General features: G+C 47.5%; 1 protein-coding gene across 1 annotated transcript in view; it reads left to right on the top strand.

The window, feature by feature from the left end:
- ACOT7 (acyl-CoA thioesterase 7) overlaps positions 1 to 15,786 on the top strand; it is a 58,391-nt gene that overhangs the window by 26,691 nt on the left and 15,914 nt on the right. The window contains exons 4-5 of the mRNA XM_066637465.1: positions 13,184 to 13,275; positions 14,887 to 15,001. Coding sequence (XP_066493562.1) covers positions 13,184 to 13,275; positions 14,887 to 15,001 — 207 coding nt within the window. The remainder of the gene's footprint in view (positions 1 to 13,183; positions 13,276 to 14,886; positions 15,002 to 15,786) is intronic.

Below are 15,786 nucleotides of genomic sequence, written 5' to 3'. Positions count from 1 at the left end.
TCGCTTGGTGTTAAATTATTTCTGAATTCTTTAAAAAATGTCTTTCCTGAGAGATCTTCATGAAACTGCATCTGTAGTTATATTTGCACCCTGCCTTTCAGGCAGGAGAGGCTCTCAAAACAGCTTACGATTTTGAATAATTAAAATTAAATAAAATTAAAAAATTAAAAAAAATGCAATAATGCTTGGATAGGGGTGTTCATGAGAGTCTAATGCGCGGACAGACATTGCTGCTGAGGATGCAGGGGCTGGCTGATATGAAAGATGCCAGCATACAGAAGTTAACCCTCTGAGCCTTCTGGCGGTGTGAGAATATGAGAAGAGCCCTGCTGGATCAGGCCAAGTGTCCATCTTTTCAATGTGAAGGATCTGAATGAGTTGGGAGGCATTCCACAGGCTACAGTTTTCTAGTTGATGTTAGGCTGGCTGAACCTTAAGATGCTGAATCACTTAAGAGCTTCAAGAGTTGCCCTCCCACAGTTCTCCACCAGTGAAGGACATCTCTTGCCCCCAATGCCTGCATATCTTTGTTTTTTTCTCCCAAATTCTTGTCTTTGGGGAAGTCCAAGAGAGGGTTTTGCTGCCAGTATGCTAAGAGTGGATGAGACGCCATCCGCTGTCACGGCGTAATCTTGGTGTGGTGCATCTGTGAGAGAATTTGAAAGAGCTACTCCAACACAGAGCATGCAGCGGGGAAGAGGGGAAATCCATGGGTCTGCTCCGGTCCTGGGAACAGAGGCAACGATTAGCAATCAATTCAGGGAAGATGAAAGAGGTGGTTTCTTCACACAATGCAAAATTGATTTCTGGCATCTGCTGCTGCAAGATGGCTTTCAGAGGAGGTTAGACAAATATTTGGAGGACAGATCTCTCAGCAGCTCTGAGTCATGAGGATTTGTGGAGTCTCGGTATACTGCTGAGTCCTGCTTGCTGGAGCTTGGAAGGCCGTTGCCTGCCTGTTCAGCTTGGGAGCTTCCAGAGGGATCTAATGAGCCCCTTCTTCACTCTCAACAATGATCTCCAGCTCCAAGAATTCCTCAGCAGCTCAAAGGATCTCCTGCTCCCTCTCCACCCTGGGTGCACTTTACTCTGGCACTCCCAGATCATGTGTGGGGTGCCCCCTCTCTTACTCCCTGCACATACCTCCCCAAAATCCAGATTTTAATGACACTACATCCTGCTTGCACCCTCTTTATGTGTACATGACAATAATTGCATATTCTTTCCCTGGCATCATTCCTCTCCCCTGCCTTGGTTTCTGCAAGCACAGGTCTATCTGTTTCCAGCAGGCTTCTCCATACCTGCTCTGGAGGGAAACTACACCTGTTGGTTTGTTTGATTTATGTCCCACCTTTCTTCCCTAAGGGCACCCAAGGCAGCTTACAGAAGTATTAAAATGCATATACAGGTGGGACCTTGGTATCCATTGCTTTGACTCACCACTGATACCAAGGTCTACCTCTAAATGCCTTGTAACAAGGAAAAATGGTACCAAGATCCAATCTCCTGCCTTCGCACTATAGTCCATCAAATTGCATTATTCACCCCATCTAGTTGCTGAATAAGTATAGGGTCTATACCGGGAATCTCTAAACTTTTCTGCCAAAGGGCCACATCAAATAGCTGGCACAGTGTTGAGGGCCAGAAAAAAAAATTTAAATAAATACATTAGCGATAGAACTTAGATGAATGAATAAATGAATTGGCTCAAATGTCCAGGACTTCTTCAAGCATGAATACAGCCCAAGAAATAAAGCACACACTGACATGGACCCCCATTCCCCCACCCCACAAGCACAACTCCAGAAGATTGGTGCCAGAAGATTGGAGGATAGCAAATGTCACGCCTATCTTTAAAAAGGGAAAGAGGGGGGACCCGGGAAACTATAGGCCAATCAGCCTAACATCTATACCTGGTAAGATGGTGGAATGCCTCATCAAAGATAGGATCTCAAAACACATAGATGAACAGGCCTTGCTGAGGCAGAATTAGCATGGCTTCTGTAAGGGTAAGTCTTGCCTCACAAACCTTTTAGAATTCTTTGAAAAGGTCAACAGGCATGTGGATGCGGGAGAACCCGTGGACATTATATATCTGGACTTTCAGAAGGCATTTGACACGGTCCCTCACCAAAGGCTACTGAAAAAACTCCACAGTCAGGGAATTACTGGTTGGAGGCCAGGAAGCAGAGAGTGGGTGTCAGTGGGCAATTTTCACAATGGAGGGAGGTGAAAAGCGGTGTGCCCCAAGGATCTGTGCTGGGACCGGTGCTTTTCAACCTTTTCATAAATGACCTGGAGACAGGGGTGAGCAGTGAGGTTGCAAAGTTTGCAGACACCAAATTTTTCCGAGTTGTGAAGGCCAGAAGTGATTGTGAGGAGCTCCAGAAGGATCTCTCCAGACTGGCAGAATGGGCAACAAAATGGCAGATGCGCTTCAATGTCAGTAAGTGTAAGGTCATGCACATTGGGGCAAAAAATCAAAACTTTAGATATAAGCCAATGGGTTCTGAGCTGTCTGTGACAGATCAGATCTTGGGATGGTGGTGGACAGGTCGATGAAAGTGTCGACCCAATGTGCGGCGGCAGTGAAGAAGGCCAATTCTATGCTTGGGATCATTAGGAAAGGTATTGAGAACAAAACGGCTAATACTATAATGCCGTTGTACAAATCGATGGTAAGGCCACACCTGGAGTATTGTGTCCAGTTCTGGTCGCTGAATCTCAAAAAAGACATAGTGGAAATGGAAAAGGTGCAAAAGAAAGCGACTAAGATGATTACGGGGCTGGGGCACCTTCCTTATGAGGAAAGGCTAAGGCGTTTGGGCCTCTTCAGCCTAGGAAAGAGACGCCTGAGGGGGGACATAATTGAGACATACAAAATTATGCAGGGGATGGACAGAGTGGATAGAGAGATGCTCTTTACACTCTCACATAACACCAGAACCAGGGGACATCCACTAAAATTGAGTGTTGGGAGGGTTAGGACAGGCAAAAGAAAATATTTCTTTACTCAGTGTGTGGTTGGACTGTGGAACTCCTTGCCACAGGATGTGGTGATGGCGTCTGGCCTGGATGCCTTTAAAAGGGGATTGGACAAGTTTCTGGAGGAAAAATCCATTACTGGTTACAAGCCATGATGTGTACGTGCAACCTCCTGATTTTAGAAATGGGCTATGTCAGAATGCCAGATGCAGGGGAGGGCACCAGGATGAGGTCTCTTGTTATCTGGTGTGCTCCCTGGGGCATTTGGTGGGCCGCTGTGAGATACAGGAAGCTGGACTAGATGGGCCTATGGCCTGATCCAGTGGGGCTGTTCTTATGTTCTTAACTATGGTTGTGTTTGGTCAACTGGACCAGAGGCTTTCAGGGGATCAGAGGCTGACTGCGGGCTGGATAGAAGCTCATTGCAGGCCGCATCTAGCCCCGGGCCAGGGTTTGGAGACCCTGGTCTATACCAATGCATTCTGGGACAGCAGTGGAGGAGCAAGTAACCTGGAAGTGGGTCTTTAAAGCTATTTTTCCACTGATTTAGTGTCCCCTGATTTTTATATACACATTGCTGAGGTCAGAAGGCTTTTTGGAAGAGGAAAGTCTTTTACATCATCTCATGGACATGTGCAAATTTTGCACTTTGAAAGTGCTTGGAACTGCACAGCTCTTTGCTTGATGTCCACAGAGATGGCTGTTAACTCCAGTGTGGCCGGCAGACGAGGCTGTGGAATTAAATGAGGCAACTGGATGCTCTTTAAAAATAGAGACTTTGGCAACATAGCTGTTAAAGGACTGCACATCATGGTGCAAGGAGGTTTGTGTCAAAAAGAGTCCCTAAGCTGGCCCGTAGAAATGCAGTTTCCCCCCCCCCCCCAGTGCTCAATACTTTGCATGTGGTGCTCTGAAAGAGAGTGTGCTTCCTTTGCCTTTTGCATTTCCCCTCCCTGCTGCTGCTCCAGATCCTTGGCACAGTTTCAAGTGTCTCTTGAAATCTCTTCCCACAAAGAGGATTCAAGAATGTGACTGGGACTGCTGGGATGTTACGCCTCTGCTGCCACAAGCAGTGCGGGGCAGGGTGTGTGTGTGCGTTTATGTACTGTTGTTTTTTCAAATCCCCAGCCACAGCGCAGGTGCTGGAGAAACCAGATGTCTAGCCCTGTGCTCTCTGCCCATGTGTGGGAAGATGAGACTGTGTTTCCATGGTTACTCTGCCTTGAAAGAGAATATGCAGAGGAAAACCGGGAGCCAAAAGTTCATCCCACGTGGTGATAGACACCACTGATTACCCGGGGGCTGTTATGGACAGGCTGGCAAATCCGCCTCTGGTTTTTCTTCCTAAAAAAGGAAGGATAGAAAAAAAAAAACTTCCACCCATTGTCTTTTCAAGATCAATTCATGCGTACAGTGCATTCATTGCTGGATTGAGAAAGGAGGCACCCCCCCTTTCCGCAGAGATTTGCAGTTTGAAACTAGCCATGTGTCCTCCACATGAATCGGACGCTTAGATGCAGAAAATTGGATTCCTGGAATGAGGTGCTTCCTCCTGCTCCCTTCTCCAAATTGTGGATAGGGTTTGCAACTAAGTTTTCACCACATCAATTACACTTCCACCCTCCCCACACAAAAACACTTCTTAAAACCTCCCCTTTTTTGCGAAGCTTTAGTCTCCCTTCCAGCTGTAGCTTTTTAAAGCAAGTGTAACCAAATGAATAGCACTCTTCTCTTGAATGCTTCTCTTGTTTACGCCTGCCTCCCTCTCCCTTCTCTTTCTCTTTTGTTTCCCCTTTGTGTCAATCTCCTGGTCTGTAAGCTCCTCTAGGCAGAGACCCGTCTTTCTGCTCAAGTGCCATGCATGTTGATGGCTGCTGTGAGCTGTAGGGGCCCTTAGTTAACCTCCTCTTTAACCCTCCCTTCTTTCCTCCTTGTTTGTGATAAACGGTGGCTGGATTTTGTGGTTGGTGTCGCCTCCATTCAGGGTCTCTGTCTTCTCACACAACCCCGACCAGCTCGCCTGTGCTTTGCAACAGCTCAACTCTCCTTGTGCCTGATCAGTCATGGTCTTGCTGACTGCTCCCTTCTGCTCCCCAAAATCCCAGATATTCAGTGGTGGTGTTCTGTTGTTTTTCCTTGTTGCCCCAGCAAGGTCTCACTGTTATCCAAATTATTGAGCTGCTCCAATGGTCTCCAAGCAGCTTCATTGTTTCTGCCAATGTCTTCACAGCTGTGCCTGCCTCAGAGCCCTGCCATGTCCCTTCATAAGGTGAACATTGTAACTCAAGCATCTGTAAGTTGGGACCTTCTGTATTAGCAGCAGGAAGATGGATTTAAAAGACTTGAGCAGACTTTAATTCCTGGTTCTAAAACTCAGAAGGTTGGGTGCCCGGTGCATGGGCCTAAGGAAGGACATTCCAGGCACAAGGGGGTTTGTAGTCACTAACTGCCTAACCATGGCAGATTGGGGGGGGGGGGTACTCTAGAGCAGGATTTCTCAAACTGTGGGTTGTGACCCAATTGTTGGTGGATCTTGAAGCTTTAGCTGATAAGCTGATAGCTGAGAAGGCAAATGCATGGAGCTCTATGGAAAGTGAAACTGAGCCATATCACACGTTTACTCACGAATAGACAAACTTGCCTTAGTCCGGAGTTATTCAAACTGTGTGGCGTGGCTCTTTAGGGAGGCGCCAGGAACTGAAAGGGGAGGCGCGGGATGTCCTCTTGCAGCGATACAGTCACATCCCTGGGCAGAATACGAGCCTGTCGTCTGTGCTTTTTTTTTTTAAAGCAAAAGAAATGGGAGTTGCTCGGCTGCGAGAGTGGCTGCTGCCGCCCCGCCCTCTTCTCCCTCTACTCTGAGGCTGCCGCCTTCTGTGTTCCCTGCATGTTGTTTCCAAAGCTCTTGGACCCCAACCCCCATCTGGCAAGTACCGAGCATGCTCAGCTTGCAAACCTTTGCTGATCCTTGTCTGGTTGGTTCCTAGTTCCCAGCCTGGGATCACTTCTCATCAAAGTGAAATCTCTCTTTTCAACCGCCTCCCTCTTCCACTCCCCCCTTTTGATCTCCAAACCTTCCCGATTCCCTCCCCCTCCCCAAATAAAACACGTCCTATTTTACCAGTCACCAGGGGTCTTAAAGTTGTTTCCATGCAGTTGGCAAAGGGGGGGGGGGCAGAGAGAGAGAGAGAGAAGCACACATTTTACTTGGCCAGGAGCATAAAAAGGGTACTGTTTTAAAGTGATTTATTAATCGTGTTGTTTGACTGAAGAGGAAAGGCTGTATTTTTAAAGTGATTAATCTTGCTATTTGAAGGGAATATCAGCCACTGATGAAGTGATTGCCAGCCCAATCCTAGTCACACTTTCCTGGGAGTAAGCCCCATTGACTCTAATGGGACTTACTTCTGAGTAGACATCCATAGGCTTGAGCTGTGCATCTCCTAGTATAGGAGACAAATCAGCTTCCTAACCAAAACCTTATCAGCTCTGATATATTTTCATGGTCTATTTTTGTTTTCCCCACCAGCTGCTGTAAAAACTTAATTTCATCAAATTAATAAAGGGTTCAATCCTATCCAAGGAGAAAGGGAGGAATGACTAGTTGGATTGGGGTCCACAGGGGTGTGTGTGTGTGTAATGTTGGTCAGACTGGTTGTTCACAAAGTTCATTTGATAAAACAATTCTATTGGTATGCTTACAAAGTTTTAAAAAATGAGTCCTCCTGGACCAGACGAAATCTACCTACTCCAGCATCCTGTCTCCAACAGTGATCAGCAGCTGATCATTTATAAAGTATGTATATTGCTGTGTATTAATAATATATTTTTAAGATCTGCATTTAATTAATATGATTAATATAATTAATAATATAGTTAATATATTTATTATATTATGATATAATATTATATTTAATAGATTTAATATTTCTGGCCACTTCCTGTTTAATGATGTCACTTCCATCCCTCAGGAACATGATGGGGAGTCATGGCCAACAGCCACAGGGGTCAAGGGAGCCACTGACCGGAAAAGTTTGAGTACCACTGCCTTAGTCCGTTGGAAAGGGCAGGCTGAAAGAGATTCAATGATAGATCCAATAGTCCCAATCTGATAAATGCAACCCCCAAAAACACCTGAGAAAGAAGACCCTCCCTCCAAGCTAATGACTGTATGGAGTTCTATAGAAAGCAAAACTAAGCTACGGATTCACATTTACTCATGAATAAGCAAACATGCCTTGGCTTGTGGTCAAGTTGGGCAAAGAGGAATGAAAGGCCACCAGAATGGTCCCAATCTGATGAAAGTAAGACTCACCAAATGCTCCAGAAGGCATGCCCCCACCACTAAAAAGTATAGGCTACAGCTGGTAAGGTGAATTTTTTTTTAAAGACTTGTAAAGAAGCTAAGTGGGTTCTGATAGTGGTATTGTATAAGAACTTAAATTGAACTGGGCGCTGAGTAGGACTAAAAATCTTACTAATTTTTTTCTCTGGGGGAGTGTCATTTCAGGCAGGCTACAGAGAAAATTAACTTGGTAGAACAGGGCTGGCTTCCTCTTATTAAATTATTTGTTTTATTTTAATTATTTATAATTATTTTAATTTGTTTATCTTGAGGATCAGACCATGGTTTGAACATTCGACAGGGCAAGTGCTCCTAGATCAGGGGTCGGCAACCTTAAACACTCAAAGAGCCATTTGGACCCATTTTCCGGAAGAAAAAAAACCTCAGGAGCCACAAAACCCTTTTGACATCTAAAATGAAGATAATACTGCATATATAGTTTTTTTTTTACCTTTATGCTCTTATAGGTCCCATTTTTTTAATGTAGCCCCCTCTTGTAGCTTTTAGTTAGTTTTGTTATACATTCTTGTCCTGTGTTTTCAGACGCCTGGTCCTCTATGATGTTTTGCCTGATTCCAAGGCCATTCTCTGCCTGGAGAATTATGCCCACTTTAAGCAAATTAGCTCCCCTTCTTTCCCCCAACAAATGACCCTGGTTCTGCCCTGCAGTCCTGCTGGACCCCACCTCCAGGGTAGCTTGCCTGTTCAACCTGCAGAGGTCCTCTCTCCTGCCAGCAGCCTCCCATCACTACAGCTGACCCTGGGTCATCAGCAGGTGTTGGGCACAGCAGCCACACTTCAAACTCCAGTGTCTCCAGCAGTCCATTAGTCACAAAGTCAGTCAGAGTATCCAGGGCAGAGTCCAAAGTCAATAAGCCAAGTCACAGTCCAAGGTCAGATTCCAAAGTAAATCAGTCAAATCAGAGTGTCAAAGTCAATTGAATTGTCTTGTCTTGTCTCGTCCCTTCCCCTCCTACCCACACACCCTTTCCTGCCTCAGGTGCTGGTTATATCCCTGAGGGCCCTATTGCCTTCAAGTGGCTGCAGCTGTGCAGCACACTCTGCTGGATGCCCAGGCCTTACCCTTAAAGGGGCCACTGCTGACACCACATCTACCTCCTCACCAGATCTTCCAGGATTCCAATACATATGTCTGCTTATCTTACATGGATACTAAAGAACTCCCCCCACCTTCCAGAGGCACCCTGCTGGAAGGAAAAAAGACTCCAGAGGTGGGGAAGAGAAGAAGCCAGAGCGGGGCACCCACAGGCCAACTTCTGCCTTGCCTGCCTGTCCTCCCTCACTCAGGCTGCAACCCTCTCCACACTATCCTGGGAGTAAGCCCCATTGGCTACAATGGGACTTCTGAGCAGACAAGTTGGTGGAGCTCTCAGGTTGTAGTCCTCTCCACACTTTCCTGGGAGGAAGCCACACTGACTACTTGTGAGTAGACCTGCATAGGAGGGGGCTGAGGCTGCAGCCCTCCACACCTTCCTGGGAGGAAGCCCCACTGACTACAGCGGGGCTTACTTGTGAGTAGACAGGCCCTGAGAGCCCAATCCTACCCAACTTTCCAGCCCCAGTGCATCCCAAGGTAATGGACCAAATGTTCCCATACATTAAGGAGGCTTCTGTGACTGCTCCCCCCACCACAGGAAACAGTGCATACTTCATTGGCGCAGCAGCAGCACTGGAAAATTGGATAGGATTGGGCCCCAAGTCTGTAGTTGTCCTCGTTCCACCCCCACCTCTCTTTCACTTGGGTGTGAATCTGCTGTGACCTCCCAGAATCTTCCTGAATCCCAGACCTGCACAGGAGGAGGCTGAGGCTACAGCCCTCCACACCTTCCTGGGAGTAGCCCAGGGACTATATCGGGGCTTACTCTCGAACAGACCTGTGCGGGCTCCCACTCAGCCGTCCTTGCGCTTGGCCTTGAGCAGGCTCCAAGGCTGCCATCCCAGGCACCCTTTCCTGGGAGTAAGCTTCATCTGCTGTAATGGGGCTTACAACTGAGTAGACACACATAGGAGCAGGCTCCAAGGCTGCCATCCCAGGCACTCTTTCCTGGGAGTAAGCTTCATCCACTGTAATGGGGCTTACTACTTAGTAGACACACAGGATGTCTCCTCTGCTGTGGAGGAAAAGCCTCTCCTTGCACTGAGTGGGGACCTGCTCAGGGAAAGGCGGGCTGCAAGGGCTCGCAATGGCTGAGGAGGAGGGTGTCCTGCTAGAAAGTTGGGGAAGGGAAAAACAGGGAGCTGAAACCTGCAGAGCGGGCAAAATTGAAAAGGGAAACCAATGCGGGGCAGGTGGGGGTGAAGGGAGAGGAGGGCAGTGAGCTCAGGGGGCTGAGGGAAGCAGCCTGCCCTCCCAACACAGGTGCCTCCTGTTACCCCGTTTGCCACTTTCACCCGGAGGAGTCGCAGCAGACAGCTGAGAGAGCCACATGCGGCTCTAGAGCAGCAGGTTGCCGACCCCTGTCCTAGATGAACTAAACTAACCAGGTGAACTAACTAAATCCCACTGGAAACTTTGACTTCAGAGAGATTAGTTTGGACCCTGCTCTCCCCAACCAAGGCGCTTCTCCTTCTCCTTCTCCCTGCCTGGCCTGCCTTCCTCTCCCTCCATTTCTCCAAACTGAGCACACACTCCTGCCATGCCACATTCTTCTGCCCCTTCTTTCCTCCCAGCCAACCTAGAAGGAATGAAGGGGCAGAACGACAGAGCAGCAGGGCAGTCTGACTAGCTGGTGTGAGGCAGGAAAAGAGCGACATGGCGAACATGGCGACCCTCTCACCCACCCCTCTTGTCCACTGAATCCTTGACAGTGGTTTGGGGTTTCGGGCTGGGTCCCAGTTCTTGGCAAGCTGAAGACCACCGCTGTTGCCTATGGCGAGAGGCATGCCAAGCTTCTCTTCAGTTTAGCCTGTTATCTAGCAGCTGTCAGGCACGTTTTCCTAAAGCCCCCTGGCTCTGGCTTGCCCGTTTGTAGAAGTACCCAGGCAGCTGCAACCTGCAGTGTCTGCTTTGCCACAGATCCCCTTTGCTTTTCAGCTCCCAGCAGGCGCTGCCAAGCCAGCACCGCCAAGCTTAGGGGCCGGGACTGTTCATTTGCCTTGCACCACATGTTAATGTTCATCTGGATGCAGTTAGGAGGGAACCACAGCAGTGTGAGCCAAACACGGCCGCAGAGGCTTCTGCAAGCAGCCGCCTGGGGAACTGCAGCTCATTTGATCTGGATTTTATTCAGGAAGATTTGCAGTTAGCCAATTTTGAGTCATTCGGGGCCTGAGCATGGGAGCTGTCCGGGTTTTTCTGTGTGGCTGTTGCTGCGGCAACCAGCTTGTCAAGGTGGGTTTTTTCGCTGGGCGTAAGCAGTAGGTCTTATTCCCAAAAGCAGGTTGTCACGTCCACTCTAAGTCAAAGCACAGTGAAAACATTTTTTCTTCTAGTGGAAGAATCGGGCAGGATCGTTGGAAAGCTCTGCAGTTCGCTGGAAGGAGGATGGGAGGTCCAGGCTGTACATGCTCCAGTGGTGCACTTCCAGAGCCAACAAAAGGCTAGTTCTGTAATCAGAATATTGCAGATGGGCCTGCTTTGCCCAACTCTTTGCTCCTTCTTGTAACTGGGGGAGATTTTGGACAAGTGGATGTACAAAGCAGAAGAACTCCACCTCCCAGTAGCCTTGTCTCCTCCATCTTAAGATGAAAGTTGGCATGATACGTTCAGGGTGGTGGGGGGAGGTCTTATGAAGGCATTCTCCCTACACATCTACACTGAATGCAGGCACATTTACTTCAGTCCGGAGGCAAAAAAAAAAGTGCAAACCTGCGTGTTTCACAGTGCTATTCAGTTCAAGCCATTGGAAAGCCAGCTACTGAGGCTGCCTGTTGGTCAGTGCCAGTGAAATCAGTGCCCACACCCATGCTCTCTCATTCCCAGGGCAATGAAGGATGAATGTACATAAATCTCAGAGTGTGTCTGCTGCTTTGATGTAGTCTTTTCAAAGGTGAGCAACTTGCCAGAAGCATATGGGGAGCAGCCAGCCTGCTGAACTGCAAGATTGCTGAAGCCCACTCATAACACAACAGAATGTCCTTGTCCTTTACCTCTTAGCATGTTTCTGGAGAGAACTGATTCCATTATTAGCGTTGCTCACCTCCTGTGGACCTGAGCTGGAACAATAATGTGTTCTCTCATTCCTTCCGTCTCAGGGGGATTTTAAGAACATTTTCCACAATTTGTCATCCTTCCTCTCCTGGCCTGACCAGAATCCTCTCCCTGCAGTGCTTCTACCCTTCACATCCTCTCGTAAAACCCACTTTTCTCCCATGAAACTTTTGCCCTCTTCCCTGTTGTAACTAAACTAACGTACATGTAGGTGAAATCTCATATGCTTGCCTCTGTCTCTATCCCCCTTCCCTCCCTCTGGTCAGGCGCTGTCTTTTCACTCCATGTCAAGACCACTTACGTGGCTCATGGTACATAAATAACAGTGAATTACGTTAGTAGTTTAACAGCAAAGACCGATTTGTACTGAATGTCATTCTTCCCTGTGCCCGTGCTAAAGCTTCTGGGTGCAGGCTTGTTTACTGGGTAATGTCTCCTGCCAGTATATGGCAAAGCATTTTTTTTGTTTGTTTTTGCAAGGCACAAGGCATTAACTATTACTAGGGGCTTAGGAATAATTTGCATTTATAGCATGCTGTAAACCAGAAGGAAGCCATGTTTTTAGGACGACACACGCACTTCTTTCACCTTGGCTAACACAATTTCTTGGATAATCTAAAAAGAGCGCTTGTCATAAGGGACTTTCCCTCTCTTCCCCCCCCCCCCCATCGCTCATTTTTCCATATTGCCCACAGAGATGGGAGAAAACTTTTTTTTTTTCCCATGGATTTTGGTGTTTTTCAAAGTTAGAAGTGCAGAAAGCGGTGATACATGTTTTTACTCAAAGTTTACATTATAATTATAAATTATAATTGCTTTAAAAGAGTACTAGGATGCAATAGAGAGGTATACTGTCAGCCGATGCAGCCTCAGTCATTACCCATGTGCCCCCACCGTTAAGTAATAAATAAAAACCAAATAAAACGGGGCTTAATTTTTTCACAGATCTTGGATTTTTTTTTGTTCCATTACAAAAATAAGAAGTGCGGAAAGCAGTGTTATGTGTTTTTATTTTGTTATCACTGCTTTCTTCCACCTCTATGTATTGGGCAATGTGTGTGTTTGTGACACCCTTGGTTCCTCCAGTTCTTTCCACCTCTAGGCTTTCTCTGTGGGGATCCACCTCTCTCTTCTGGGCTTGCTGGTTCCTGCCCTCATTACTTATCTCTCCTCCCCCCCAGCATTTCCTGATGTTCATATTTTGGTACCACTTTTCTGGAGTGGATACTGGGAGTGGGCAGTGCTTTTTTGTGCCTTGGTGTTTCTAGCCCCTATTGGCTTACAGATAAAAAACTGGGCAGGAGGTCTGGTCTAGAGGGTAGAGCCTCCATTTGCCTGAAGATTAACATCCACAAGGTCGGCAGTTCGAGGCCACCGGCACTGTGCGACCTTGAAGCAGCTGGCAAGCTGCAGCTGAGCTGTTCCATCTGCTCGGAGCGTGGGAGGATGGAGGCCAGAATGTTAAACCAGATCGGAGCGTAACATCTTGAATGTGGTGGTTCTTGAAAGAGAGAACCTTCTTTCAATTTGTAAAAATCCCTGCGTGGATTTAATAAGCCTGCCTGTGTAAACCGCCTTGAATAAAGTCTTGAATAAAGACCAAGAAAGGCGGTATATAAATACTGTATATTATTATATTATATATTATATTATTATTTGGTGTTTGTTTCCTCTTCCCAAAGGTGCCAAGAGGACGACCAACAAGGCCACACTGTGGTATGTTCCCCTCGCTCTCCACAATGTTCACAAAGTTTTGGAAGTCCCTCCAATTCAGGTGAGTGGCACAGTGGTGGTTTTTATCTCTTTGAAAAATGGATACTTTCCTGTCCCACCTTCTCAGGGCGAATTCGGGACAGCTTGTAAAAAACCACAGGCATGCCCCATTACCACAAGGATTCCATTCTGGATTCCCCCCCCCCCACACTCCCCTTGCCTCTGGAGAGTCTTCTGAGCTCCATGGAGGCCGTGCTCATTCGCCCACAGCCTCTGCGGGTCTCAGAACGACAGTTTCAATGAAAAAAGATAGTTTCTGGTTTTTCAACGAAGCCAGAAGTAACATTTTTATGCCTTTTAAAAGGCACGACCCTCATAATGCCTTTTAAAGACATGAAAATGTCACTTCTGGCTTTGCCTAAAAACTGGGAGTTGCTTTTTAAAAATTGTAGTAGTTCTGAGGCCCCCAGAGGCCATGAGCGAATGTACTTGGCCTCTGCGGAGCTCAAAAGATCCTCTGCAGGGTCCACAGGAGGGTACAGGGGGCTCCTGTATCCGCAGATATGGGATCCACGGATACAGGCCCTGTATATGTTTACACTGGCTTTTACAGCTTATGCAGTTGACATGTTTTGTTCCTGTAGTTCATGTTTCCAAATAATTGAAGGGAATTTTCGTGGGGAAAAATGTAATGGAGACTTTTGGTGGCTAAATTTTTTTTTTCTTGCTGGCTTTTTCTAACTTTGGTGATTTTCTCAATGGCTTGTCCTGTTCCAAGGACTTGGTGGTTTATCTTGGCTGGCCTCAGAGGCTGATGGGGCTGTTGACCAAGAGATGGTGTCAGCACCTTGTCTCCTCATCCTGGACCTGGGCAGGTTCTGCAGCACTAGAGAAGCTGCACCCTGCACCCTTTTGGGACATTGTCTATTCCCTGCCCTTACCAGCATTCTGTTTAGGTCAGTCCTCTGCCGGATGGTACAAAAGGCCCCTAAGAATCTGCAGCCAACCCTGTGGGCTACAACATCACCTCTCACAGTGGAGAACCACAAATCTTCATAGAGACAATCTTGCAAATTCTTTGTGGCCTTGACTCGCAAAGAGATGACCAGTCCCCCCAGCCTCTAGTTCTTAGCAATATCTTTAGGAGAGGGGCTGTGGCTGAGTGCAGAAGGGCTCAGGCTCAGTCCCTGGCTGCATCTACAGACAGGGCAGAGAAAATTCCTGTGTGAAGCCTTGGAGAGCCTCTGCCAGTTGCTGTCAGCACTAATGACCTAGATCACTCCTTGGCAGAGCGATCACTACTTAAGCCAGTCCTGTACTATGATGCAGTCTTTTCTCTGTTCGAACATGATGTGAAATAGTAAATTTTATCTTCCATCGCATTTTTCCTATCTACTTCGATTTCCTTTCTATGCTGCCCAGGGGAATTTTCACCCCAAACATAACCCTTGCACTATCTAGTGTCTGATTTACTAAACGAATGTGCAGTAAAATCCTCCAGGAGGCTTGTGAAGTTAATATTGAAGCTCTCCTGTATTCATTGATGATCCTGGGACATTGGGATATGATGTTGGTCTCTGATGGCACTTTGTAGTAGCAAGGCCAGCAGTCACAGTGCCAAGAGGGCAGCGGTCCATGGGCTTGAACAGATGGGCCTTCTGTTTCCTGTCAGTATGCAGGGAAGGAGCAGGAGGAGGAAGGGAGGAGGCGTTATGAGGAGCAGAAGCTGGAGCGCCTAGAAACCAAGGAGAGGAACGGGGATGTCATTCTTCCAGTTATCAACCCAGGTAAAATGGACAATCTGCATGCCTTTGGTTGCATTCCTTTGCTCACTGAGTTGGGACGAAGTCTCACTGAACATGGTGGGATTTTCTTTTGGGTAAACCTGTGTAAAATTGTGCTGGTAGAGACTTGAGAGAAGAGCTTTTGTGGTTCTTGTGAGTGAATCAGTGCATCTTCCCTGGCTTCCAGATTAGGTATTGATGACCTGCACTCCTGATGACTCATTGAACTCCCTTGTTAGCAGTGTGGGCTTGGAGAACTTTGGCGGAGAGAAGCTTTTCTGACAGAGGAGTGGGGAAGCTCCTTCTCAAGGAGTGTAGTCCAAATGCAGTCACACGGAGAGGACTAAGAGGGTTAGGAAGACTGCCCTGTCTGGACTTGTGCTATTTGGAGGGTGTTCTCTCCAGGGTGATGGGAGCCACATGGACCTGACTTGCCTTTCCTGGGTCCTTCACAGATCTGTGAATCAACTGCCACATGCCAAAGAGCATAGCTCTGCATGTGTTTAAATGGACACATGATGATACATTTATTGATTTCCTTTAAATGGCAGCCAGCCTCATAAGAATTGAGGAGAGCCCTGCAGGATCATGCCCAAGACCCAGGTAGGCCAGCATCCTGTTTCCCCACAGTGGCGCATCGTAAGTGGGAGGAAAAGGCATCTCCTGCTCCCACCATAGCTCCCCTGCAACTGGTAATGCAGCCTGGTTGCCTGGATCTGGAGGTAGCACGTGGCCATTGTGACCAGTAGCCGTTGATGGAGTCACCCTTCTCCATGCAGGTGTCTAGG

Source organism: Tiliqua scincoides, chromosome 9 (assembly GCF_035046505.1).
Source record: "Tiliqua scincoides isolate rTilSci1 chromosome 9, rTilSci1.hap2, whole genome shotgun sequence".
Taxonomy (NCBI): domain Eukaryota; kingdom Metazoa; phylum Chordata; class Lepidosauria; order Squamata; family Scincidae; genus Tiliqua; species Tiliqua scincoides.
This window is presented reverse-complemented; position numbering and strand designations above follow the sequence as displayed.